We start from the raw sequence: 27,926 nt of genomic DNA on the forward strand, positions 1-27,926 counted from the left end.
GTCGTCTGGTGCAGCGTTTTTGTGTACTTGTTTACTGTAGAACTTTGAATTAAAAGACTGCAGGCTCAGTCTGAAAGGCCATAAACAAGCAGAGACTCACTGTCTATCACTCTGGTGTGAAAACAGGCCTGTAACTTGACACCCTGAGCTGTGAGAGGGACAAAAGGTCAAGGATTACGCAAGAATTCTTCTGCGCAGCTTGTTCACGCAGACACTGCCAGAGAACACACGGCATGTTGCATATCGTTGGAATCGTCTGCTTATTGGCTAAAGAGCTGTATAGGTCCCGGCCCATTTCATTGCTATTGGAAGGAGTAATTGTCAGTCAAAGGAGGGTTCCCAAAAATGATGTCATGACATCATTGGCTTCCCAGCCGTCTATCTCTGCAATACAAGCACCGATTGGCTCAAGTGAGGGCTTGTTTGATGCGTTAGGACCTGGGCTATAAATATGACGTAAAGTTATTAAACAAATTTTTGAATTTTTGAATACCCCAATGAGAAGTTAGAGCGGCAAAACAAGATGATGGCGCACTACTGTTTCCAGTTTTCGGAACACAAACGGAATATTTGCGGCGCGACCAAAGCGTTTTGGATTAAAAGACTTACAGAGTCCAGTTCCTTGGACCTATGTGGATTTTTGTGGATTATTTGTTTTGGAATATATTACCCCAGTGAAGAAAGGGACGCGTCTAAAGGTAAGGGGAAAACCGGTCTAGCGCCACCTAGGTCAGTTTTGTCCAAAAAATTTTTCTAATAGTATGAAGGCTGTGAATAATATTATGCTTTGTGTGTGGGCTTAAAAAAATATTGAGAGTATAAACTTTACTAGGTAAATTTTTCGTGTTTTTAGAGGATTTGATGCTTTAAAGATAAAATGAAGCTTGTTTCTGGGTCACCCCCTAGTGGTCACTTTGACTTCCGACCCGTAAAAGGTCTTCCATACATACTCTAGGTACAGTATAATTATTCATTCATGTGCTTACAATTCAGACCAATTTTGAGTTTTTGCAGATAAAATCTCTTGCTGCTTTTATCATGAATAATTTTGATTAAACCGCAATGGTCAGTTTAGACACAAGCAAATAAAACACTTACTCCATTTTGGTTGCAACGCAGCTCCATAAGCTTCCAGAAGAAATAAGCTTCCTTTTGGTTGGGTTCCTCCACATGCTGTAGGCACTCCTGCGATTTTCTCTGGATAAACCGCATCACATCCTCCTTCTGGGTCTTACTGCTGTAATAGATGGATATGGATTACTGTACATAGACTTTGACCACCTTATGACATGTGTGTGTGTGTGTGTGTGTCTGTGTGTGTAAATATCTGAGAGGAGAAAAAAGGACTCACCTCATCAGAGAGCCAGGAAAAGAGATGTTTTCCCCTTCAGGCAGGTAGTTGCCTCTATCCTCTGGTGCCAAACTCTCCAGAGAAGTTCTTCTCATTTTTGATGTAAACTGTGGAATAAATATATTTGTTTGTTGATTTATTTGATGTTTTTATATGGTTAATGTTGTGTTTAAATTATTTTGTCCACCTCTGGACAAATCCATCAGCCTCGTAGACGATATTCACTTGTGATTTGCATAAATCTGAGACTTTTTCAGCTTTTTTCCCTTCTCCTCTGCACATGATATGCACCAGTGTCCATAATAAATACATATGAGGCGGAACCAAAAAGCGAAACGAGCCGGATTGTCTTTGTGGATTTTACTCGAGTAAATTGTCATTTAGGATGAGAAAACCTTTAGAACTAATGTAATATCATTGTATTTCTATTTTTCTACTCATTTTCCTGAAGGTTTTACACTTTAGGATGAAGAAACAGGACAAATCAGTGTAGACATGTCGCAGTCACTCACTATTTCCAGATAATGAATTTATTTATAGACTTCTTACCTTAGCGGACGGAGTTTCCAGCTCTTTTACAACTTAACGATGATCAGTTTCTCTGCTCAAGTCGCAAAACGTCGAAAGATCGCTTTGAAATGTAGAGTTGATGCTCAGATAACTTCTTCTTATATCAGATCTTCAAATAATTTCAGCGTTACTATAGATTCCACAGTAGCGCCAAAACATCTGTCCCTGACGTCACCGACGTCAAGTTTTAAAAGTAAATATCCCAGTGAACTGAGCATAATCCAGACCGTATTAATGCACACACACGCTTGTATTCAAAGTGAAATTCATTATGTACACACATTTTTACTAATCAGTGGCGTGCAGTGGGGTTTCAGTCAGGGCTTTCAGTAAGCATGTAAACCACATACATACTGTAACACTCTGTTACAGCTAACGCAGCCATGTGCAAATAATATTCGGCTGCACATACAGGCACTCAGCAACAGCTGATCAACAATTAGCCTAAAACAGTATGCTAGGTAAGGGTGGGTTGAATTCAGACTAAATCCCTGCATGTATGTAATCCCTCATAGTGTCCCATTCACAATGTCTTTTTTTGACAAAGCGTTCAATAACGTCATCGTGCAGTTGTCCTTTTTGCTTCAGCTGATTGAATAATTCTTTCTCAATAGAGAGACAGGCCAAAGAAGACAGCACTGATTGTCCAGTTGTGCTCCTTGTGTAGGTTTTACTCCGTTTGAGAGCCGAAAACGAGCGTTGCACAGAGGCTGCAGACACTGGTATTGTTAGGATCAGGCATGTGAGTGTGTAAAATTCTGTCATACTGTCTGCAAGGCCTGTCGTCCTCAGAAAATTCAGGAGATCGCTTACACTTTTACCGCGAAAGTTTGACATGCTATACATGACTTTGAGCTGAGCTTTGAGCCTGTACAGGTCAAACTGTGCACCGTATAGTTCTCCATCCTGAGCTCTGCGTCTGGAAATGTCTGTCCACACTGTCAAAGCCACAATCATTCCATGTCCCTTTACTCGTATTAAAAAGTAAACACGGCCAACAAAATAACTTCTTGTGCTGGGTGCTAGCTGTTAGCCACTCATAGCGCTCATAATTGCAATCTTTAAAATGGCGCACAAAACCTTTGCCGTCCTTTGTTATTGAATCCAGTTTGGGTGTAGGTCTTTCTTTCTCAACTATTTCACTTTCGTCTGTAAAAGTGTACCTTGAAAAAGGCGTTTTAAGATGTCAGCGTTTTAAGCTGACAGCAGATGTCATTTTCTTTGAAATTCACCATACATATCTACACTAGATGTTGCCTCGAGTACTGCAGTTCATTGGAACGAATGCGTCAATAGAGCCGCCATCTTGGAACGGGGACCCCCTCCTCTTTAATGCATCAGCGTCAATGTAGGCAAAGGTCTAAAGGAAATAAAATCACCATAAATCGTCATGAATGCGATTTTCAATTTTTTTTTTTTGTTCGTTCCAACGATCAGACATGTATTTATCATTGAGTCCAGAGAAAATTTAAGATTTTGATATTAAGATAATCTACCTTTTCAAAATATAATATAGTAGGTCTACGTTTATTAGTTGCAGAGTATGAACCTTAGCGACATGGTGTTGTCTCAACTTATGAAAGGTACAGACAACCAGTGAAATTAAGCTAAAGTTAAGCTAGGTGTAGATATTTATGGAAATTCACGAAACTGAATTTCACGTTCATACGCTGGAAATTTACAACAGACGTTAGGGGTAGCGCTGGGCACGTCGCTATACCCAGAGGACGTGCTGTCAATAAACGTCAAAATTTGATTGGTTGATTTTTCTGTCACTAATGCTTGTAACAAATCAGATGTGTTGTCCTTCAATAAAAGCCTATAGCAATATCTGTAGAGCTGGTCCAAGCTGTGTAAGCTGATTTTTAGTGACTTTTTCAGTTCAACCTTAACAAAACTAACGAATTTTGATTAAAAAATAATTTTTATAGGGCCAGCAGAGAAAGACCTGCTGGTCCTGACGGCCCACCACTGACCCGCACTCACCCCAGCCATTTACAGATAAGACTGGACACCCTGGTGTAAAAGACTGTTAGAGCTGCACTACTGCAGGCTGAACTGCAGAGTCTATTGTTGCGTTTAATTACGTAATGTATAGGTTTTGGGATGTTGTTCTTCTCCCTTGTCTTTTTTTCTCTCTCTTTCTCTCTGCTAAGCAGCACTTCCAAATCATCTGCTGAGGCCAATTAGCGGCAGCGTGGCTTACCTGCTATATGGCGTGCCGGGGAGATAAAAGAGGAGAGAGACACAGCGCACGAGAGAGACTTTCCTTATCCCCTATCCCAGCACCGTGGCTGTTGTGTCTGCTATTAAGCAATTGGTCATATGTAAACAAAGTGTTGATGTGTGAGTCCGCCTTTGTCAACCTGTGTAGGGAGTTGGGCGCCGATTTATTTGGGTTTACATACCCCTTCTATATTTTTCATCTGTTTTTCGTTAGTCAGGGAGAGAGGTAAGAATATTGTCTTTAATTTTATTTTATTTTGGGCAGGGAAGTTATTTGGTTAATATTAAGTAAGTTTCTCTTTTGTTTGTTGTTTTCGGCAGTTGCCCTCTCCTGACGTTTTGGGTTGTTTAGGCTTATTTATAGTTTGTATTCATTGGCTTTTGTTATGCCCTGGACAATAAACAAAAATATAAGAATATTTTTGGTGCGGTGTTCTTTCCAAGTATGGTGTTAAATAGAGGGAACCTCTGAGTAGTACCAATTCAATAAGTGAGACGGGCTGGGATAAAGGAAAAGGAGAGTTCTCATTTATTTATTTTACTTGTTTACGTTCTCAATAACCCCTAGACAATTTGAGTTTTTAACACTATACTAATGTTAAATTCATCACATCACTATGCCACCTAGTGGCTAATTTATGCTGTTAAAACAGCACAATGTTGTAACATGTTATAAACAGCCAGTAATTTAAGTTCAGGGACAAACCCACACTTTTGTGACATTTGATGAATTGCTGAATGTTTGCTATATAAACATCAACTTATGGAGAAAAGGCATCTTTGTAGTGCAGTCAATTTACTGTCTAGTGCATGGGAGTAACAGTAAACAACAAGTTAACAAGTAGGTTTGAAATGAAATCGGCAAATTCCAATCCAATGAGCCATCAGACATCAGCGAGCAATCAGACACCTAGACAAGCCTTACAGCTTCTGGAGCAGAGTCATTTGGAGTAATGAGACCAAGAGGATTCAACGGCCTACGGTGATAAGACATCTCCACTCTAAAGCATGGTGGATCTCTCATGTTTTCAAATTTAAATTTATTTATATAGCACTTTTAACAATAGACATTGTTACAGCTTTACATAAACATCAAACAAAAAGTTAAAATAAAGATTAATATAACAAAAATTCCAGATTATTATTAGGTAGATTTAAATGTGTTTGTATTTATCCCCAATGAGCAAGTCTGAGGTGACTGAGTCGACTGTTTCAAGGAAAAACTACCTTGAATGGTGAAGGAAGAAACCTTGTGAGGAACCAGACTCAAAGGGGAACCCATCCTCATGTAGGTAACACTAGAGGGTGTGATTATAACTGCTGTTCATAATCTTAGCAAGCACTAGATGATAATGTGCATGTATTAGAGCACAGGATTATGGGAGTATTTGTACGCCTGAATAGAGAGATAGGTTTTTAACCTACATTTACTGGGAAGGTGTGTCTGAGTCCCAGGAAAGCTATTCCAAAGTTTAGTAGCTAAATACAAAAACACACTACCATCTTTAGTAGATTTTTAAAATTCTGGGAACTACCAGAAGTCCTGAGATTTGTGATCTCAGAGAGAGTGAAGGATTGTGTAGTGTGTTAGACTGGTTAGATAAATGGGAACTAAACCATTTAGAGCCTTGAACGTAAGTAGCAGCGGTTTTTAATCAATTCAAAATTTAACAGGTAGCCAATATAAAGATGATAAAATTGGGGTTTTATGATCATTGTCCTGGTAAGAACTCTGCATGGCAACTGCATTTTGGACTAACTGTAGCTATTTATTGAAGATGCAGGACAACCACTTAGTAATGCATTGCAAAGTCCAGTCTGAAAATCATTCATGCATGAACTAGCTTCTCAGCACCAGATTAAGATAGGATGTTTCTTAGCTTAGCAATATTTCTGAGGTGGAAGAAGGCTGTTTTAGTAATATGGGAGATATGATTTTCAAAAGAAAAATTGCTGTCTAATATAACACCCAGGTCTTGCATTGTTGAGCTAGTAGTTAAAGTACATCCCTCCAAAAGGAAGTTGAGCTTCTGTGTACCGGTTTTTGGACAGATAAGTAGTATTTCTGCCTTGTTAATATTTAACAACAGAAAATGACAGGTCATTCAACCTTTTATCTCCTAAATGTACTCTGTTAATTTAGACAATTTAGATATTTCATCTGGTTTTGGTAAGATATATAACTGGGTATCGTCAGCATAACAATGGAACCTAATGCCATGCCTTCTAAACATGTTTCCTAAGGGAAATATGTATATTGGCAAAAGCAGAGGTCCTAGAACTGATTCTCCATTTAAATTTACAAAATGGTATCGATCAGACAGGTAGAATCTAAACCATCAGCATGTTTTTGAGATTTGTTACACCTATCAAATTCAGAATCACTTTTTTTCCTAGATATTTGACAAGAAAACATTTAATGTTTTCTATGTTTTATTGTGAATGTATGAGGTTTGCAAATGATTGCATTCTGTTTTGTTTTTTTTACATTTTAATCAGTGTCAATTGTTTTTGGATTTGGTTATTGTAAATGGCAATAAAATATTCTATCACCTGGAAGAACAAATTAAATGATTCAAAAAAATTATGTTCACAAAAAAAAGGGGGGGTTCCAAAGCCATAGGGGTTACAGCATTGTAAATGTGCAGAGAGACACAATTTATGGCTGAGACCAACATTAATTCCAGGATGGTGGGGGGGTTGGGGGGTTGTTAGAATTTGTGGGGTCCAGCCATCCTTCTAGATTTGACTCAGTGTAACATTATCATGAGCTATGTTTAATGATGTTTGTTTTAAGCACATACTCTGTGCTTATTCTGCCCTGATGATGAACTCACTTCAAATGTTTTCACTTCAAATGTTCTGTTTTTATTTGTTTTTAATTTGTATGCAGGATCACAGCTGAAGCGACTCCACTCAACACATCCTCAAGATCCTTGTGGTCCATGGTGCTGATGGAGAGGATCCTGTGGATGTATCCAGCCTTCTTTAAGGCAAAGAGACCTTGTAAGGATGTGGCCGTACTGTTAAAGCTTGCATGCTGCTAATGGGGCTTTACAATACCAACATTATGCTACACTTTTGAGGTGTTAGAAACTTTTTCTAGAAGTGGATAAGATTAAACTGTCCCCAAAGCCTTAAAAGTTGCTATGCAGAATACAATCTCGGCTGCTGATGCACCACAACTCATGTCTCATCTTAAAAATAACACACACACACCAGCTTGTCTTTATACAGTATGTCCACTGTCCAGGCAAACTTACATGTAGTGGCCTTCTTCAGTTTTGATTCTCAAAAACTTGAGGATGTTGACATACACTGTACGGACAGAACCTGCCGACATTTGTCAAATTAGGCACCAGATCTTTGTGTCATTCTTTTTTTTTTTTATGACTGTCAGAGTCCTTTATTGTATTTGTTTTTTCTCTTTCTTTCATGCTACTATTACATTTGCTGCTGACCAGCTCCAACTACAACATTAAGTGAGAAAATATCCTTTCATATAGCTCTTCCCCATCAAATTGTGTGTCAAATTGTATATGGTTAATGTACACATTTGTTGTTACAAACATTTGGAGGTTTTACCAGGTAGCTATACAAAACATAGTGAATCATTACTTTTTAATGTAGGCAAAATAAACAGTTTAATTTTTGTGTGTGTATGTGCTTTGTAATAAAAGTAGATTACGTTCATAGAGAAAGTGTTTACATTTATTTGGTAACATTTATGAAAAAAGAAAATCTACATAATTGTAAATGTCAAATAGAAAAAATATAATACATCTCCTTAAATAAAATACTAGACATATAAGATTGACTTTATAATATTTGATTTTTCTGTCTGTAAAAAAACATTTGACAACAATTGACTTTGTCAGTGAGAGATGTTTTGGCGCTACTGTGGAATCAATAATGTTATTAATGTTAATGTTATTGGTGTTATTTCTGGACAACCGTGCAGGGACGTGGTCGCTCCAGGACCGAGATGTAGCAGTTGGACATCTCAAACCAATCAAGGCTGCGTGTCTCTCCAAACTGAAATACCAACAGATACAGTTAGCCCTCAATTGGAATCAATTCTTCTAAACTACTGGAATATGGATGATATAATGGTAATGATTCAGATAGGTTTTGGAATATTTTAGCAGAACCAAATCATTTGGTTCATCAGATGGATGTTAATTGAACTCTATGACTTTTCTGCAATTTAAGAAACTTAGAAGTAGAAGTTTACTTACAATGGTGATGAAGTCATTGTCCGGACTTTTTCTCACGTATTTAATTGCAACCTGCACATATATACAAAACATTTATATTGTTATTGTAAAACATGAAAAAAGAACAAATCATAATTTGTACACAGTTGCGATCAGAAATAAACAGAAACTTTTCACATTGGGGAATAAGGTATCGGACTCGCTTAGCCTTGTACTCAAATTTTACCAACATTTTGCTACAAGTCTGACTTTGCAGACGACTGGCAACAACTAATACAATTTATTCATGTTGACGGGACACACAAATGGATTAAGCAATTGATGAAGATTAAACAATCAAATGAATTGCAGTGGTTTCAATGACATTGTTCAGTTAGTAAACTGTTTCCTAAAAAATGTGATTTTTTCATTCTGCTGTTTTTCTTTGCCCCAGACAATCAGGCAAGTGCTATTATTTAACCCTGTGATTGTACCACAGGGACATAGATAATATTTAATGCTTTATGATTCCTGCATTCTGATGCTTAGTGTAAATTAACTGTAGATGTCGTGTGCAGTTAAATGACCTGCTTGCCATCCGCATTACGATATCCTGCACAGACTGTCCCGTAGCCTCCTTCACCCAACATATCTCCAGGAGTGTACAGTGACTCAAACACCTCTGTTAAACACACAGACAATAATTCAAATCAAGCTGAAATAAGAAAATGCACAGTAACTTTTTACTGAGTTATACGTTCACTAGGAACACATTACAGCTACATTTCTGTAAATGCTAGATTTTAACATACCCCATGGTGTAATTTGGCTCTCCAGAAGAGGAAGCTGGTCCTAGACAAAGAAAATAGCATTGTACATGTACATAATAAATAATAAAAAGTGTGATAAATATGATTAGTATAAAATAGTATCATATTGGATGTGCCTAATATTTGACTGCATGCAATGCAAGCACTTGATTACTAACAGATGACATCAGATGACAGAAATTAATTAAATATATACAGCCTTCACTTTATTATAGATACTGCAAAAAGGTCTACAATTATTTAATTAACGAGTTCTACATATTTGTTAGTATTACTTTGAGCTTATTATTTATATAGCTGCAGATTTCTTTGTGTTAATGGGTTTTAATTTTTACTCAGACTATTTCCTTGAAAACTATTTCATAATAGATAAAAACTGAATTTTTATTTTTAATCTCTATGTAATTGTATTTGTGTAATCTAATATAATTAATGCACAGCAATCTCTGTTACAGAGCAGTACAAGTCATGTGATCTGGACTATTATAGCATGTTTTCACTCGATATATTCAGGTCTATTTTCTTCTCACTGTCTCACCTTGACTTCCTTCTGAGGTTCCTCAAACCATTCGTGGCTGAGGATTTCCTCGAACGTGGGACGAACGTAAGGATGTCTGTGTAGACACCACAAGATCAGATCACGGCAACCTGTGTGTAGTGATGAGAGAGATCTTTAGTTAGAAATTGTAGATAAACGATTTTAGTTCTGAAAATCAGTCGATATGATTCATTTATAGTGTAAAGCAGGTTTTCCAGCGTTACTATACATGTCTAAACTTGATGGGTTTTCTCACCTTGAGACAAGCCGGAAGCGATTCGCATGTTCCGGTCAATGATGTCATCCTCACAACTGAAGGGCAGGTGTCCACACACCATGTCAAACAGAACAACTCCCAGGCTCCAGATGGTAGCAGGAACACCCAAATATAGTTCCTCACATAACCACTCAGGTGGGCAGTACGCCCAAGTTCCTGTGTAAAAAAGAGAGAGGGAGCACCATCAGCAACATGACAAAAATGGTTCTTTGCTGCATTTCTATCCAATACCTGTTACATGCTTACCTGCAAAACATTTGTAGGGGGTGTCCTGCAGCAAACACCCACAGCCAAAGTCTATCAGCTTTAGCTCCAGTGTTTCTGTGTTGATGAGAATATTCTCTGCCTTGATGTCACGGTGCAGGACACCATGCTCATTGCAATGGCGAGCAGCCTGTACCAACTGACGCATGATTTGTTTCACCAGTGTTTCTGACAGTCGACAATTGTGACCATTCAGGAACTGACGGAGGTCTGTGCAGGGGCTGGGTCTCTCCAAAACCAAGATGTAGCTGTCTGACGTGTCGAACCACTCGAACAGCTCCAACACTTTCTCACATCGAGATGGCTTGGACACCATTTCCATCAGTGCAACCTCCAGAGGAAGGCTGTGTGTCTCTCCAGGCTTAAAATATGAACAGATACACAGCATGAGTGTACCGTGATTACCCCTAAATTATAGCAAATAGAAATGTTACGGGAGAAAGGCTTGGATTAGAACTGACTCAGGTATCTATTATGGATCATTCATTATTATGTTACCAGAAACAATCAATTTACACATAATTCTATACATAATTCTGTGCAAATATCTAAGAAAGAAATTAAGTTACTTACAATGGTGATGAAAACGTCATTCGTCGTCTTGCCCACATGTTTAATGGCAACCTGTTCACATATACAATATATAATTACATTTTTATAAAGAACCTTAAAAAGACATATACAGTCCACAAGTTGTGATGCATTGTGTTGATTAGTGTAAATTGGTTGTAGACGTGCAGTCCTGTTACCTGTTTACCGTCTGCCTTACGGACTCCTGCACGGACACTCCCGTAGCCTCCTTTACCCAGCAGCTCTCCAGTAGTGTACTGGGACTCAAACACCTCTGTTAAACAAATACACAAGCATTCAGTAACAAATAAGAAGTGTGTTGTCATGTCAATGTCCCAGAGGTCGGTAAGGTACCTTATAGATGAGTACCTGCAAAAACACATTTTATCCACCCACAGGTCTTAACAAGACAACTCTCAAATAACAAATTTACAACTTTCACATTTAAACTTGCAAACATTGCATAATTACTGTCTCTTAACCTTTCAGAGGTTTTGAAAAATCAATCTGAACTAATCTTTTCAGCTCTGATCCCTTCTGTCTTTTACCCAAAAACTAATGTAGGTTTTATGTAAAAATGACCATATTAAATTCAAACTTTTTAATAAACCATTAGATGGTGCAAGTATATAAAACTATTAGACTATTTTAACCTATTAAAGATCTGACAGATTTGTGCTCCAAATCATTACTGTACATTCCTTTCTGTTTGATTCTTAAGGGTTTTGGTCCAAATGGTAGATGAACATACCCCAGGTTTTATCATGGCATTCCTCACGTGGACGCTGGAGATTGAACACCACACTATACATTAGGCTACCTTCTGGGGTCATCGGCATAAACACTTTATCTGCGTACAGTTGACGAAGATTTAGCAGCCACTCTGGTTCTTTTCCCTTCCCTTGGTGTAGCGTCTCTGAAAGCTACAAGGCAATCAGGGGAAGAAAACTGGCTAAATATGTTGCATATAATAACTTGGAACTACTTCACAAATATTGATAATTCTATTTACCGCAATGGTCAGTTTCATCGTGGTCTTTGAGATTTCTTGTGGAAAGGAAGCGATTGCTGTAGCGATGGTCTTGCAGTACTCAAAGGCTTGGTCGAAAAGGCCAAACTCAAATAGCCTGATGGCGTGATAGGACTTGAAGCTCTACGATAGACAGACAGAGTTATTCTTTCTTTATAAAAAGGTTCATGCTTAAATTTGTACACTATAAAAAGAATATAACAAAATTGTAAGAAATATTAAGAAATAAAAAGAGAAAGTCCAACCTGGAAGTTTGGCTGGGAGAACCCTGTGGTCAGCCAACATACGTATTCGTATACCTCAGTTTTTTCAATCGCTTCCCTCATGGCTGATTGGCTGATTCCCAGTCTGCACAACGACAAAGGTTTTTCAATAGCAAGTCAAAAATTAATCATACACACTCTCTCACACAAGCACACACCCAATACCTGTCACAGCCAATGAGCTCGAAGCTGGATCTCTCTAAAATCTGCAGCTCCTCCATTGCAACTATGTAACACAGCTGTGCAGCATGGGTCAGTCCTTTGGAGTCTGCAGATGAAAGACCAAACATACATGTAAGGATTTGGGTTCATGGAACAGTCCAGTGTTTACGACATAATTACAACATGTGAAGTTAATAAAATATTGTTACTGTCGTCCATACCAAGGTCCTGTCCCATTTGAATCACATCATTCAGTATCTGGTCTTTTGGGTTGTCAGAGCATAAAAGTTTCGCCAGCGGAAGACACCAGCTATCTTGATTGTTAACCCCTAGCTGAAACAGGAATTGGCACATTAGTGAGCGAAATATAAAGCAAAAACAATGACAGTATAAAAAACTGACAGATAGTGATGCTGATGTATTAATAAACAAAGGTATAACTAATATCGTTACAAGACTTCAAAAATAAATATAAAAAAAAAAGTATACCAGTTTCTTCAGAAGTCTGTAGTTCTTAAACAGGAGCACAGCGACTTCAGCCAGCAGTGTGTTCTGTAGAAGAAACATCTTTAACTTCCATACCTACTCTAGGTACAGTATAATTATTCATTCATGTGCTTACAATTCAGACCAATTTTGAGTTTTTGCAGATAAAATCTCTTGCTGCTTTTATTATGAATAATTTTGATTAAACCACAATGGTCAGTTTAGACACAAGCAAATAAAACACTTACTCCATTTTGGTTGCAACGCAGCTCCATAAGCTTCCAGAAGAAATAAGCTTCCTTTTGGTTGGGTTCCTCCACATGCTGTAGGCACTCCTGGGATTTTCTCTGGATAAACCGCATCACATCCTCCTTCTGGGTCTTACTGCTGTAATAGATGGATATGGATTACTGTACATAGACTTTGACCACCTTATGACATGTGTGTGTGTGTGTGTGTGTGTGTGTGTGTGTGTGTGTGTGTGTGTGTGTGTGTGTGTGTGTGTGTGTGTGTGTATGTGTGTGTGTGTGTGTATATGTGTATATCTGAGAGGAGAAAAAAGGACTCACCTCATCAGAGGGCCAGGAAAAGAGATGTTTTCCCCTTCAGGCAGGTAGTTGCCTCTATCCTCTGGTGCCAAACGTTCCAGAGAAGTTATTCTCATTTTTTAATTAAACTGTGGAATAAATATATTTGTTTGTTGATTTATTTGCTGTTTTTATATGGTTAATTTTGTGTTTAAATTATTTTGTCCACCTCTGGACAAATCCATCAGCCTCGTATTCACTTCAATTCAATTCAAGTTTATTTGTATAGCGCTTTTTACAATAGACATTGTCTCAAAGCAGCTTTACAGAACATAAACATAGAGCAGAAGGTAAACATAATCAATGATAAAGGAAACGATATTCACTTGTGAATTGCATAAATCTGAGACTTTTTCAGCTTTTTTCCCTTCTCCTCTGCACATGATATGCACCAGTGTCCATAATAAATACATATGAGGCGGAACCAAAAAGCGAAACGAGCCGGATTGTCTTTGTGGATTTTACTCAAGAGTAAATTGTCATTTAGGATGAGAAAACCTTTAGGACTAATGTAATATCATTGTATTTCTATTTTTCTACTCATTTTCCTGAAGGTTTTACACTTTAGGATGAAGAAACAGGACAAATCAGTGTAGACATGTCGCAGTCACTCACTATTTCCAGATACTGAATTTATTTATAGACTTCTTACCTTAGCGGACGGAGTTTCGATGATCACTTTCTCTGCTCAAGTCGCGCTTTGAGTTGATGCTCAGATAACTTCTTCTTCTATCATTTTCAAATAATAACATCAGCGTTACTATAGATACCACAGTAGCGCCAAAACATCTGTCTCTGACGTCACTGACGTCACGTTTTAAAAGTAAATATCCCAGTGAACTGAGCATAACCCAGACCGTATTAATGCACACACACGCTTGTATTCAAAGTAAAATTCATTATGTACACACATTTTTACTAATCAGTGGCGTGCGGTGGGGTTTCAGTCAGGGCTTTCAGTAAGCATGTAAACCACATACATACTGTAACACTCTGTTACAGCTAACGCAGGCATGTGCAAATAATGCGCATATTCGGCTGCACATACAGGCACTCAGCAACATGACAGCTGATCAACAATTAGCCTAAAACAGTATGCTAGGAAGGGTGGGTTGAATTCAGACTAAATCCCTGCATGTATGTAATCCCTCATAGTGTCCCATTCACAATGTCTTTTTTGACAAAGCGTTCAATAACGTCATCGTGCAGTTGTCCTTTTTGCTTCAGCTGATTGAATAATTCTTTCTCAATAGAGAGACATTCAAAAAGAAGGCAGCACTGATTGTCCAGTTGTGTTCCTTGTGTAGGTTTTACTCCGTTTGAGAGCCGAAAACGAGCGTTGCACAGAGGCTGCAGACACTGGTATTGTTAGGATCAGGCATGTGAGTGTGTAAAGTTCTGTCATACTGTCTGCAAGGCCTGTCGTCCTCAGAAAATTCAGGAGATCGCTTACACTTTTACCGCGAAAGTTTGACATGCTATACATGACTTTGAGCTGAGCTTTGAGCCTGTACAGGTCAAACTGTGCACCGTATAGTTCTCCATCCTGAGCTCTGCGTCTGGAAATGTCTGTCCACACTGTCAAAGCCACAATCATTCCATGTCCCTTTACTCGTATTAAAAAGTAAACACGGCCAACAAAATAACTTCTTGTGCTGGGTGCTAGCTGTTAGCCACTCATAGCGCTCATAATTGCAATCTTTAAAATGGCGCACAAAACCTTTGCCGTCCTTTGTTATTGAATCCAGTTTGGGTGTAGGTCTTTCTTTCTCAACTATTTCACTTTCGTCTGCAAACGTGTACCTTGAAAAAGGCGTTTTAAGATGTCAGCGTTTTAAGATGACAGCAGTTGTCATTTTCTTTGAAATTCACCATAGATATCTACACTGTCGCCTTGAGTACTGCAGTTCATTGGAACGAATGCGTCAATAGAGCCGCCATCTTGGAACGGGGACCCCCTCCTCTTTAATGCATCAGCGTCGATGTAGGCAAAGGTCTAAAGGAAATAAAATCACCATAAATCGTCATGAATGCGATTTTCTATTTTTTTTTTGTTCGTTCCAAAGATCAGACATTTATTTATCATTGAGTCCTGAGAAAAAATAAGATTTTGATATTAAGATAATCTACTTTTTCGAAATATAATGCATAGTGCTAGTAGGTCAACGTTTATTAGTTGCAGAGTATGAACCTTAGCGACATGGTGTTGTCTCAACTTATGAAAGGTACAGACAACCAGTGAAATTAAGCTAAAGTTAAGCTAGGTGTAGATATTTATGGAAATAAACGAAACTGAATTTCACGTTCATACGCTGGAAATGTCCGACAGACGTTAGGGGTAGCGCTGGGCACGTCGCTATACCCAGAGGACGTGCTGTCAATAAACGTCAAAATTTGATTGGTTGATTTTTCTGTCACTAATGCTTGTAACAAATCAGATGTGTTGTCCTTCAATAAAAGCCTATAGCAATATCTGTAGAGCTGGTCCAAGCTGTGTAAGCTGACTTTTTGAGGATACTCCAGTTCAACCTTAACAAAACTAACGAATTTTGCAATTTTGATTAAAAAATTAAAAAAATATTTTCATAGGGTCAGCAGAGAAAGCCCTGCTGGTCCTGACGGCCCACCACTGACCCACACTCACCCCAGCCATTTACAGATAAGACTGGACACCCTGGTGTAAAAGACTGTTAGAGATGCACTACTGCAGGCTGAACTGCAGAGTCTATACTAATGTTAAATTCATCACATCACTATGCCACCTAGTGGCTAATTTATGCTGTTAAAACAACACAATGTTGTAACATGTTATAAACAGCCAGTACTTTAAGTTCATGGTCAAACTCACACTTTTGTGGCATTTGATGAATTGCTAAATGTTTGCTGTATAAACATCAACTTATGGAGAAAAGGCATCTTTGTAGTGCAGTCAATTTACTGTCTATTGCATAGGAGTAACAGTAAACAACATAAAGCCCCAATTCTGCTATAAGTCCATACAACAAACCATATTGTATTCCTAGTATTTACTACTACCTTTTTGAACAAAACATGGAAGTCTCCAGAAGTCATACACAACTTATTAGCTACAAATTATTAATCGGATATCAATAAACACACTGCTACATGACCAAACTGCACATTGTATTCAACAAATTAATGGTTTAGCAAATTAAACATATGGTCTTCTCATTAAAAAATACATACAGACACAAACCGAGATAGAAAGAAAGATGTAACACTCACTTATTGTTGCAGACAAAACAAAATAGACTTCTATAACCAAGTTAAAAATAAATGTATATACTGCATGCTTTCCATTATGAGGCCAATGTGAGCACCATAGGGGCTTTAAGTATGGGTTTGGTCATGAACTTTTTAAGTCCTTAGATGTCGGAATATTGTTTTGGTTTCAGAAATATCCACAGGCTTGTTTACTTGTTGGAGGAGACTTTAATATCACTCTTAAAGATGTAGTTGATAGATGGCCTCTTAAGCAGTCAAATGCCATTTATCCGATATTTGGAGAGAGACTCACCCTGATCAAACTGCTTATAAGTGAAGTAATGCAAGTGGCACAGTCTCGAATAGATTTCTGGTAAATCTCTGTGAGTTTCTTAAAAGAGAATGTGTCAGTTGAGATACTTGTTACTCCCCTAAACGACCACAAGGCAATTTCCATAAATATTAGTTCAATATTTGTTCTTCTGCTTCTGTAACTGCTCGATATCCCTCTGGAAAACTCTTATTTAAGACATGTTAAACTGGAACATGGAAATATAATTTATTTTCACGATGATTAAGATAAAGAATGCTGTGATGAGGATGTACTCCTGTAAGAGTTTTTAGATGCTATGAAATTTTTGAAGTATAATAAATCACCTGCTAATGATGGCATCTCATTGGAATTTTATAAATAATTCACAGACATTCTTTCACCTTTTCTTTTAAATGTTTTCTCTGAGATTATCCAAATCTACAAGCAACTGCATAGCTCTTCTGAGCCGTATCACTTACTACAAGGAACAGGCACACAAGAGGCCATAGTTTAGAGCGTCTCTCTCAATCAGCTTTGGAGAACGCTTATTTACTGTAATATGAAGACCATTAGCTTGGAGAAGTACAGAGTTCTTAGCTTGCTTCCACACTTCATTCCTCAACATGCGTGAAATAAACTATAATAACGGATCGAAGACGAGAGTCAGACAAGCTTTTCTCTGTTTTCACATTTTCACTGTTGTGACTATAGACGAGACTTTAGACGAGATCTGTATCAGTGTGCATCACTATACAATGCTTACATCTAATAACCCTAATGACATGCAAATCCACAATGCTGCTGATTTTTAGATATACATAAAATATATATTATATTATATATTAAATTATTTAAATTTGAGTAAAATGTAAAGTAAAACACTTTCAAATCATATATATATTATTCCCAGGATAACATAGATAACATAATTAATCTTTAAATCGAGAAATTTGAAACTTTTTTCCACAAAATGATGCCTGCTACAGGTCTCAAAAACGTTTGCACAGGGGCAACAAATGGTTGTAAAAGCAAGAAATTTTGAAAAGATTAAGCTGGGAGAACATCTAGCAAATAATTAAGTTAATTGCTATCAGGTCTCCAACATGATTAGCTATAAAAGGGATGTCTTAGAGAGGCAGAGTCTCTCAGAAGTAAATATGGGCAGAGGCTCTTCAATTTGAGAAATAGTGTGTAAAAACATTGTGGAAAACTTTAAAAACAATGTTCCTCAACGTCAAATTGCAAATGAAGCACCGACGTGTCTTGTGGGCCAGGGCTGATAAAAAATGGACTGTTTCAAAGTGGAAAAATGTTCTATGGCCAGTCCAGACCAAATTTAACATTTTTATTGGAAATCATGGACGCCGTGTCCTCCAGGTTAAAGAGGAGGAAGACCTTCCAGCATGTTATCAGTGTACACCTCAGCCAGCACCTGTGATGGTATGAGGTTCTGGTGCCAATACCATATGCATAAGTGCATATGGTATTCAAGTTCAAGTTCAAGTTCAAGTTTTCTTTATTGTCAACTCTTTCACATGTACAGTATATACACAAAAAAGAATCGAAAATGTATTTCTCTCAGTCCCAAGGTGCAAAATATTAGCAATGAGATTTAAATAAAGTGCAAAGCATATGTAGATGCAGTGGAGAATAGGCAGACCAATGCTGCACAAAGTGACTGGTGCATGTTTCCTTATGTTAGTGGGAGGGGGAGTGGAAGGTCCTTGGGGATGTGGGATCTGAAGGGGAGTGTTGGCTTCATAGATCTGTGGAGCCTGTGGCAGAAAAGGGAAGTGGAGGCAGGTTCGAGAGCGAGTTCAGCTTCCTGACAGCCTGATGAATGAAGCTGTCTTTCAATCTGTTGGTCATAGTCAGGAGACTCCGCATTCTCCTCCCTGATGGCAGCAGACTGAAGAAGCTGTGTAATGGGTGGATGGGATCACCTGCAATGCAGAGGGCTTTGCGGGTGAGACAGGTCACGTAAATGTCCTGGAGGGAGGGGAGAGAGACACCAATAATTTTTTCAGCTGCTCTCACTATGCGCTGTAGCGTCTTCCGACAGGATGCGTTGCAAGCACCGTACCACACAGTGATGCATCTCGATAGTATGCTCTCGATGGTGCCTCTGTAGAAGGTGTGCATGATGGGTGGCGTGGCTCTGGCTCTTCTCAGTTTGCGGAGGAAGTAGACGCTGCTTTGATTTCTTGGCCAGTGCTGCTGCATTTTCAGTCCAGGAGAGGTCCTCTGTGATGTGCACACCCAAGAACTTGGTGCTATTCACTCTCTCCACAGTGGCACCGTTGATGGACAGAGGAGCATGCTGAGTGTGCGTATTGGCAGCTTGCATGTTTTGGAAGGCACCGTGACTGCTTGGGGTTTTATACTCAATTGGGGTTTTATAATCATATCCTATATGATCATTTATGAACATTGTCCTGGTAAGAACTCTGCATGGCAACTGCATTTTGGACTAACTGTAGCCTATTTATTGAAGATGCAGGACAACCACCTAGTAATGCATTGCAATAGTCCAGTCTGGAAATCACGAATGCATGAACTAGCTTCTCAGCACCAGATTAAGATAGGATGTTTCTTAGCTTAGCAATATTTCTGAGGTGGAAGAAGGCTGTTTTAGTAATATGGGTGATGTGATTTTCAAAAGAAAAATTGCTGTCTAATATAACACCCTGGTCTTGCATTGTTGAGCTAGTAGTTAAAGTACATCCCTCTAAAAGGAAGTTGAGCTTCTGTGTACGGGATTTTTGACCGATAAGTAGTATTTCTGCCTTAGTAATATTTAACAACAGAAAAGGACAGGTCATTTAACCTTTTATCTCTTAAATGTACTCAGTTAATTTAGACAATTTAGATATTTCATCTGGTTTTGGTAAGATATATAACTGGGTATCATCAGCATAACAATGGAACCTAATGCCATGCCTTCTAAAGATGTTTCATAAGGAAAACATGTATATTGACAAAAGCAGAGGTCCTAGAACTGATTCTGCATTTAAATTTACAAAATGGTATCGATCAGACAGGTAGAATCTAAACCATTAGCCTGTCCCTGAATACCTGTGTAATTTTGTAAGTGATCTAGGAGAATGTTGTGATCCATAGTGTCGAATGCAGCACTAAGTGCCAAGTTGTACTAATAGTGAGATGCAGTCTTGGTCCAAAGCTAAGAACAAGTCATTTGTAACTTTAACAAGTGCAGTTTCTGTGCTATAATGTGGCCTGAAACCTGACTGAAACTCTTCAAAGATTTTGTTCTCCTGTAAAAAGGAGAACAGTTCAACAGACACAACCTTTTCTAATATTTTGGCATAAACAAAATGTTTGAAAGGGGTCTGTAATTTGATAGTTCATCAGGATCTAAATTAGGTTTTTTAATGAGGGGCCTAATAACTGACAGCTTGAAGGATTTAGGAACATGACCTAATGATAACGAGGAGTTCATAATATTAAGAAGAGGCTCACCAGCTGTATGTAACACTTCTTTCAGAAATTTAGTTTGAATGAGATTTAACACACATTGTTGATTTAGCTGTAGTAATAAGTTTATCTAGCCCTTCCTGTCCTATACTTGTAAAGCTCAGTAGTTGTGAGTGTAGAGCTTTAGGTGAGACATGGTCATGCGATGCTGTCTTGGATTGAACATCAACTATTTTCTTCCTGATACTTTCAGTTTTATCAGTGAAGAAGTCCTAACTACCAAACTGTGATGGAATAATGTTTTCAGATAGCTGAGTTTTTTTAATGTTAATCTAATCACTGTGCTAGATATGATTGCAACCTTTTGATATCTCAAACACCATTGCCATGGCATTATGTCAAAGTTTAATTTTATTAAAGGCATATTTAAGGCTTTTGGCGTGCTTAGATTAACTTGAAATTTGACACATACATCACATTTGTCGGCTGTTAAGTGTGGACAAAAAGGTCAGACAAAGGTGTGTCTCTTAAGTGGCTCATTAGCGCCCGTTTGTCTAAAACGTGTGACTGTTTGTCATTTACCTACAGTCCCCAAATGGGTCAGTAACAACATAAAATAGTCCACTGATATTTACCCACTTCATGCACTTGCCCACCGTGCATTGTTTTCTGGGGGGCACCGTATAGCGATAAAATAAACGTGCGAGGGCCCGCCATCGCTGCTTGCAGCTATATTTGTATTTGTTTTTTCTCTTTCTTTCATGCTACTCTTACATTTGTTGCTGACCAGCTCCAACTACAACATCAAGTGAGAAAATATCCTTTCATAAAGCTATTCCCCATCAAATTGTCTGTCAAATTGTACATGGTTAATGTACACATTTGTTGTTCCAAACATTTGGAGGTTTTACTGAATGCACACTAAATACTGTACTAGGTAGCTATACAAAAGATTCATGAGTCATGTGAGTCGTTATTTTTTATTGTAGGCAAAATAAACAGTTTAATTTTTGTGTGTATGTGATTTGTAATAAAAGTAGATTATGTTCATAAAGAAAGTGAATTTATTTGGTAACATTTATGAAAAATGAAAATTAATATCTACATAATTGTGAATGTCAAACAGAAAAAAATATAATACATATCCTTAAATAAAATACTAGACATATAAGATTTTACTGTCTGTAAAAAAAACATTAACTGACTTTGTCAGTGAGAGATGTTTTGGTGCTACTGTGGAATCAATAATAACGCTGGTGTTATTTCTGGACATCCGTGCAGGGACGTGGTCGCTCCAGGACCGAGATGTAGCAGTTGGACATCTCAAACCAATCAAGGCTGCGTGTCTCTCCAAACTGAAATACCAACAGATACAGTTAGCCCTCAATTGGAATCAATTCTTCTAAACTACTGGAATATGGATGATATAATGGTAATGATTCAGATAGGTTTTGGAATATTTTAGCAGAACCAAATCATTTGGTTCATCAGATGGATGTTAATTGAACTCTATGACTTTTCTGCAATTTAAGAAACTTAGAAGTAGAAGTTTACTTACAATGGTGATGAAGTCATTGTCCGGACTTTTTCTCACGTATTTAATCGCAACCTGCACATATATACAAAACATTTATATTGTTATTGTAAAACATGAAAAAAGAACAAATCATAATTTGTACACAGTTGCGATCAGAAATAAACAGAAACTTTTCACATTAGGGGAATAAAGTATCGACTCGCTTAGCCTTGTACTCAAATTTTACCAACATTTTGCTACAAGTCTGACTTTGCAGACGACTGGCAACAACTAATACAATTTATTCATGTTGACAGGACACACAAATGGATTAAGCAATTGATGAAGATTAAACAATCAAATGAATTGCAGTGGTTTCAGTGACATTGTTCAGTTAGTAAACTGTTTCCTAAAAAATATGATTTTTCATTCTGCTGTTTTTCTTTGCCCCAGACAATCAGGCAAGTGCTATTATTTAACCCTGTGATTGTACCACAGGGACATAGATAATATTTAATGCTTTATGATTCCTGCATTCTGATGCTTAGTGTAAATTAACTGTAGATGTCGTGTGCAGTTAAATGACCTGCTTAGCATCCGCATTACGATATCCTGCACAGACTGTCCCGTAGCCTCCTTCACCCAACATATCTCCAGGAGTGTACAGTGACTCAAACACCTCTGTTAAACACACAGACAATAATTCAAATCAAGCTGAAATAAGAAAATGCACAGTAACTTTTTACTGAGTTATACGTTCACTAGGAACACATTACAGCTACATTTCTGTAAATGCTAGATTTTAACATACCCCATGGTGTAATTTGGCTCTCCAGAAGAGGAAGCTGGTCCTAGACAAAGAAAATAGCATTGTACATGTACATAATAAATAATAAAAAGTGTGATAAATATGATTAGTATAAAATAGTATCATATTGGATGTGCCTAATATTTGACTGCATGCAATGCAAGCACTTGATTACTAACAGATGACATCAGATGACAGAAATTAATTAAATATATACAGCCTTCACTTTATTATAGATACTGCAAAAAGGTCTACAATTATTCAATTAACAAGTTCTACATATTTGTTAGTATTACTCTGAGTTTTGAGCTTATGATTTATATAGCTGCAGATTTCTTTGTGTTAATGGGATTTAATTTTTACTCAGATTATTTCCTTGAAAACTATTTCATAATAGATAAAAACTGAAATTTTATTTTTAATCTCTATGTAATTGTATTTGTGTAATCTAATATAATTAATGCACAGCAATCTCTGTTACAGAGCAGTACAAGTCATGTAATCTGGACTATTATAGCATGTTTTAACTCGATATATTCAGGTCTATTTTCTTCTCACTGTCTCACCTTGACTTCCTTCTGAGGTTCCTCAAACCATTCGTGGCTGAGGATTTCCTCGAACGTGGGACGAACGTAAGGATGTCTGTGTAGACACCACAAGATCAGATCACGGCAACCTGTGTGTAGTGATGAGAGAGATCTTTAGTTAGAAATTGTAGATAAAAGATTTCAATTCTGAAAATCAGTCGATATGATTCATTTATAGTGTAAAGCAGGTTTTCCAGCGTTACTATACATGTCTAAACTTGATGGGTTTTGATTTTCTCACCTCGAGACAAGCCGGGAGTGAATACCATGTTCCGATCAATGATGTCATCCTCACAACTGAAGGGCAGGTGTCCACACACCATGTCAAACAGAACAACTCCCAGGCTCCAGATGGTAGCAGGAACACCCAAATATAGTTCCTCACATAACCACTCAGGTGGGCAGTACGCCCAAGTTCCTGTGTAAAAAAGAGAGTAGGAGCACCATCAGCAACATGACAAAAATGGTTCTTTGCTGCATTTCTATCCAATACCTGTTACATGCTTACCTGCAAAACATTTGTAGGGGGTGTCCTGCAGCAAACACCCACAGCCAAAGTCTATCAGCTTTAGCTCCAGCGTTTCTGTGTTGATGAGAATATTCTCTGCCTTGATGTCACGGTGCAGGACACCATGCTCATTGCAATGGCGAGCAGCCTGTACCAACTGACGCATGATTTGTTTCACCAGTGTTTCTGACAGTCGACAATTGTGACCATTCAGGAACTGACGGAGGTCTGTGCAGGGGCTGGGTCTTTCCAAAACCAAGATGTAGCTGTCTGACATGTTGAACCACTCAAACAGCTCCAACACTTTCTCACATCGAGATGGCTTGGACACCATTTCCATCAGTGCAACCTCCAGAGGAAGGCTTTGTGTCTCTCCAGGCTTAAAATATGAACAGATACACAGCATGAGTGTACCGTGATTACCCCTAAATTATAGCAAATAGAAACGTTACGGGAGAAAGGCTTGGATTAGAACTGACTCAGGTATCTATTATGGATCATTCATTATTATGTTACCAGAAACAATTTAATTTACACATAATTCTATACATAATTATGTGCAATATCTAAGAAAGAAATTAAGTTACTTACAAAGGTGATGAAAACGTCATTCGTCGTCTTGCCCACATGTTTAATGGCAACCTGTTCACATATACAATATATAATTACATTTTTATAAAGAACCTTAAAAAGACATATACAGTCCACAAGTTGTGATGCATTGTGTTGATTAGTGTAAATTGGCTGTAGACGTGCAGTCCTGTTACCTGTTTACCGTCTGCCTTACGGACTCCTGCACGGACACTCCCGTAGCCTCCTTTACCCAGCAGCTCTCCAGTAGTGTACTGGGACTCAAACACCTCTGTTAAACAAATACACAAGCATTCAGTAACAAATAAGAAGTGTGTTGTCATGTCAATGTCCCAGAGGTCGGTAAGGTACCTTATAAATGAGTACCTGCAAAAACACATTTTATCCATCCAGTCTTATCAAGAGAACTCTTGAGTAACATATTTACAACTTTCACATTTAAACTTGCAAACATTGCATAATTACTGTCTCTTAACCTTTCAGAGGTTTTGAAAAATCAGTCTGAACTAATCTTTTCAGCTCTGATCACTTCTGTGTTTTACCCAAAAACTAATGTAGGTTTTATGTAAACATGACCATATTAGATATAAACTTTTTAATAAACCATTATATGGTGCAAGTATATAAAATGATTAGACTATTTTAACATATTAAAGATTTGACAGATTTGTGCTCCAAACCATTACTGTACTTTAAATCATTACTGTACATTCCTTGCTAGATGATTTTTAAAGGTTTTTTGTCCAAATGGTAGATGAACATACCCCATGGTGTAACGTGGCATTCCTCATGTGGATGCTGGAGAGTTATCACCGCACTAGTCATTAGGCTACCTTTTGGTGTCATCAGTATAATCTCTTCATCTGCGTACAGTTGACGAGGACTTTGCAGCCAATCTGGTTCTTTTACTATCCCTTGGTGTAGCGTCTCTGACAGCTACAAGGCAATCAGGGGAAGTTAACTGGCTAAATATTTTGCATATAAAATATTGGAACTACTTCACAAATATTGATAATTAATTATATTTACCACAATGGTCAGTTCTGTTGTCTTTTTGGAGATTTCTTGTGAAAAGGAAGCAATTGCTGTAGCGATGGTCTTGCAGTACTCAAAGGCTTGGTCGAAAAAGCCAAACTGAAGAAGGAATTGGCACATTAGTGAGCGAAATATAAAGCAAAAACAATGACAGATAGTGATGCTGATGTATTAATAAACAAAGGTATAACTAATATAAACACAAGATTTTAAAAAGAAGATAACAAAAATGTATACCAGTTTCTTCAGAAGTCTGTAGTTCTTAAACAGGAGCACAGCGACTTCAGCCAGCAGTGTGTTCTGTAGAAGAAACATCTTTAACTTCCATACCTACTCTAGGTACAGTATAATTATTCATTCATGTGCTTACAATTCAGTCCAATTTTGCATTTTTGTAGATAAAATCTCTTGCTGCTTTTATCATGAATAATTTTGATTAAAAAGTCAAGACACAATCAAATAAAACAATTACTCCATTTTGGTTGCAACGCAGCTCCCTAAGCTTCCAGAAGAAATAAGCTTCCTTTTGGTTGGGTTCCTCCACATGCTGTAGGCACTCCTGGGATTTTCTCTGGATAAAATGCATCACATCCTCCTTCTGGGTCTGACTGCTGTAATAGATGGATATGGATTACTGTACATACACATTGACCACCTTATGGCATGTGTGTGTGTGTGTGTGTGTGTGTGTGTGTGTGTGTGTGTGTGTGTGTGTGTGTGTGTGTGTGTGTGTGTGTGTGTGTGTGTGTGTGTGTGTGTGAATCTGAGAGAGAAAAAAAGGACTCACCTTATCAGAGGGCCAGGAAAAGAGATGTTTTCCCCTTCAGGCAGCAGGTAGTTGCCTCTATCCTCTGGTGCCAAACGCTCCAGAGAAGAAGTTCCTCCCATTTTTGATGTAAACTGTTGAACACCATAAATATATTTGTTTGTTAATTTATTTGCTGTTTTTATATGGTTAATGTTGTGTTTAAATTATTTTGTCCGCCTCTGAACAAATCCATCAGCCTCGTAGATGATATTCACTTGTGATTTGCATAAATCTGAGACTTTTTCAGCTTTTTTCCCTTCTCCTCTGCACATGATATGCACCAGTGTCCATAATAAATACATATGAGGCGGAACCAAAAAGCGAAACGAGCCGGATTGTCTTTGTGGATTTTACTCAAGAGTAAATCGTCATTTAGGATGAGAAAACCTTTAGAACTAATGTAATATCATTGTATTTCTATTTTTCTACTCATTTTCCTGAAAGTTTTACACTTTAGGATGAAGAAACATTTCAAATCAGTGTAGACATGTCGCAGTCACTCACTATTTCCAGATACTGAATATACTGAATTTACTTATAGACTTCTTACCTTAGCGGACGGAGTTTCCAGCTGTTTTACAACTGAACGATGATCAGTTTCTCTGCTTAAGTCGCAAAACGTCGAAAGATCGCTTTGAAATGTAGAGTTGATGCTCAGATAACTTCTTCTATCAGGTGTTCAAATAATAACATCAGCGTTACTATAGATACCACAGTAGCGCCAAAACATCTGTATCTGACGTCACTGACGTCTCGTTTTAAAAGTAAGTGAACTGAGCATAACCCAGACCGTATTAATGCACACACGCGCTTGTATTCAAAGTGAAATTCATTATGTACACACATTTTTACTAATATATTAGCTCTTATTTCTAAATGAGTTAGAGGACCTTTTTCATTTAAACTTCAATAACGAGCAAGAGTGATAAATTGATTACACTATATGAATAATTATACCTACAAAACATCCTAATTATGTTTATAAAACATCTTAAGAATCAGTAATATTAAGTAGACTGAGAAATTCAGAGCTTTACTAATTAGTGCTCATTATTTAACAGTGTATTTAACACTAAACAAAAAATACGTTTTAGAATTTACTGCACTTTTTAATTAAATACTTCTGTTGTATACAGTATATAAAACATCTCACTTGCCAGAATCAAGTAAAATGTAGTTAATACTAAAATTGTGTTTAAATTATTTTGTCCGCATCTGGACAAATCCATCAGCCTCGTAGACAATATAAATCTGAGACTTTTCAGCTTTTTTCTCCTTCTCCTCTGCACATGATATGCACCAGTGTCCATAATAAATACATATGAGGCAGTCACTCACTATTTCCAGATACTGAATATACTGAATTTACTTATAGACTTCTTACCTTAGCGGACGGAGTTTCCAGCTCTTTTACAACTTAACGATAACTTGATCGGTTTCTCTGCTCAAGTCACAAAACGTCAAAAGATCGCTTTAAAATGTAGAGTTGATGCTCAGATAACTTCTTCTTATATCAGATGTTCAAATAATAACATCAGCGTTACTATAGATTCCACAGTAGCGCCAAAACATCTGTCTCTGACGTCACTGACGTCACGTTTTAAAAGTAAATATCCCAGTGAACTGAGCATAACCCAGACCGTATTAATGCACACACGCACTTGTATTCAAAGTGAAATTCATTACACACATTTTTACAAATTATATATATATCTTTATTTCAAACTTCAATAACGAGCAAGAGTGATAA

At 37.6% G+C, this 27,926-nt stretch overlaps 2 protein-coding genes and 1 long non-coding RNA gene across 6 annotated transcripts; 1 reads left to right on the forward strand and 2 right to left on the reverse strand.

The window, feature by feature from the left end:
- Positions 1-7,170: 7,170 nt before the first annotated feature.
- Positions 7,171-8,537, forward strand: LOC113652260. Its single transcript, XR_003442845.2, has 2 exons — positions 7,171-7,629; positions 8,109-8,537. It is a non-coding gene; the product is annotated as an uncharacterized LOC113652260 (long non-coding RNA).
- Positions 7,837-27,704, reverse strand: LOC113646683 (serine/threonine-protein kinase pim-1-like). 3 transcript variants are annotated; one of them, XM_047810606.1, is made up of 17 exons: positions 27,561-27,704; positions 26,727-26,844; positions 26,156-26,268; positions 25,841-25,979; positions 25,606-25,668; positions 25,363-25,467; positions 25,098-25,269; positions 24,510-24,604; positions 24,334-24,384; positions 23,743-24,121; positions 23,476-23,652; positions 23,214-23,323; positions 22,651-22,690; positions 22,426-22,520; positions 21,882-21,932; positions 21,580-21,678; positions 7,837-8,083 (listed from the first exon to the last, which is right to left on the reverse strand). In XM_047810606.1, exons 3-16 carry the CDS (start codon positions 26,254-26,256, stop codon positions 21,583-21,585), a joined length of 1,674 nt encoding a protein of 557 aa, XP_047666562.1. In that variant the 5' UTR covers positions 26,257-26,268; positions 26,727-26,844; positions 27,561-27,704; the 3' UTR covers positions 7,837-8,083; positions 21,580-21,582. The 3 variants fall into 3 exon arrangements, with proteins under 3 accessions (XP_047666562.1, XP_047666563.1, XP_047666561.1); XM_047810607.1 differs by lacking the exon at positions 7,837-8,083 and having other exon boundaries at positions 21,305-21,678; positions 25,841-25,976; positions 27,561-27,703; XM_047810605.1 differs by lacking the exons at positions 7,837-8,083; positions 26,727-26,844 and having other exon boundaries at positions 21,305-21,678; positions 27,561-27,691.
- Positions 7,956-14,433, reverse strand: LOC113652248 (fibroblast growth factor receptor-like). 2 transcript variants are annotated; one of them, XM_047810603.1, is made up of 18 exons: positions 14,003-14,433; positions 13,333-13,439; positions 13,012-13,150; positions 12,767-12,829; positions 12,499-12,610; positions 12,281-12,383; positions 12,098-12,200; positions 11,835-11,975; positions 11,574-11,745; positions 11,002-11,096; positions 10,826-10,876; positions 10,235-10,613; positions 9,968-10,144; positions 9,712-9,821; positions 9,156-9,195; positions 8,931-9,025; positions 8,386-8,436; positions 7,956-8,182 (listed from the first exon to the last, which is right to left on the reverse strand). In XM_047810603.1, exons 2-18 carry the CDS (start codon positions 13,425-13,427, stop codon positions 8,087-8,089), a joined length of 2,022 nt encoding a protein of 673 aa, XP_047666559.1. In that variant the 5' UTR covers positions 13,428-13,439; positions 14,003-14,433; the 3' UTR covers positions 7,956-8,086. The 2 variants fall into 2 exon arrangements, with proteins under 2 accessions (XP_047666559.1, XP_047666560.1); XM_047810604.1 differs by having other exon boundaries at positions 13,012-13,147; positions 14,003-14,266.
- Positions 27,705-27,926: the final 222 nt, after the last annotated feature.

This window comes from Tachysurus fulvidraco, chromosome 2 (assembly GCF_022655615.1).
Source record: "Tachysurus fulvidraco isolate hzauxx_2018 chromosome 2, HZAU_PFXX_2.0, whole genome shotgun sequence".
Lineage (NCBI taxonomy): Eukaryota > Metazoa > Chordata > Actinopteri > Siluriformes > Bagridae > Tachysurus > Tachysurus fulvidraco.

Excerpts from the sequence above, each read along its gene's own strand:
- LOC113652248 (XM_047810603.1), bottom strand. The coding sequence starts at position 13,427 with ATGAGAATAACTTCTCTGGAACGTTTGGCACCAGAGGATAGAGGCAAC. Across the intron at positions 11,097-11,573 it reads ATGCCATGATAAAACCTGGG|AGGTGTTTGAGTCCCAGTAC; the intron begins GTATGTTCATCT and ends TTTGTTTAACAG. Across the intron at positions 9,026-9,155 it reads GAGCCAAATTACACCATGGG|AGGTGTTTGAGTCACTGTAC; the intron begins GTATGTTAAAAT and ends TGTGTTTAACAG.
- LOC113646683 (XM_047810606.1), bottom strand. The coding sequence starts at position 26,256 with ATGGGAGGAACTTCTTCTCTGGAGCGTTTGGCACCAGAGGATAGAGGC. Across the intron at positions 25,468-25,605 it reads ACAGACTTCTGAAGAAACTG|TTTGGCTTTTTCGACCAAGC; the intron begins GTATACATTTTT and ends TTCCTTCTTCAG. Across the intron at positions 21,679-21,881 it reads ACAATGACTTCATCACCATT|TTTGGAGAGACACGCAGCCT; the intron begins GTAAGTAAACTT and ends TTGGTATTTCAG.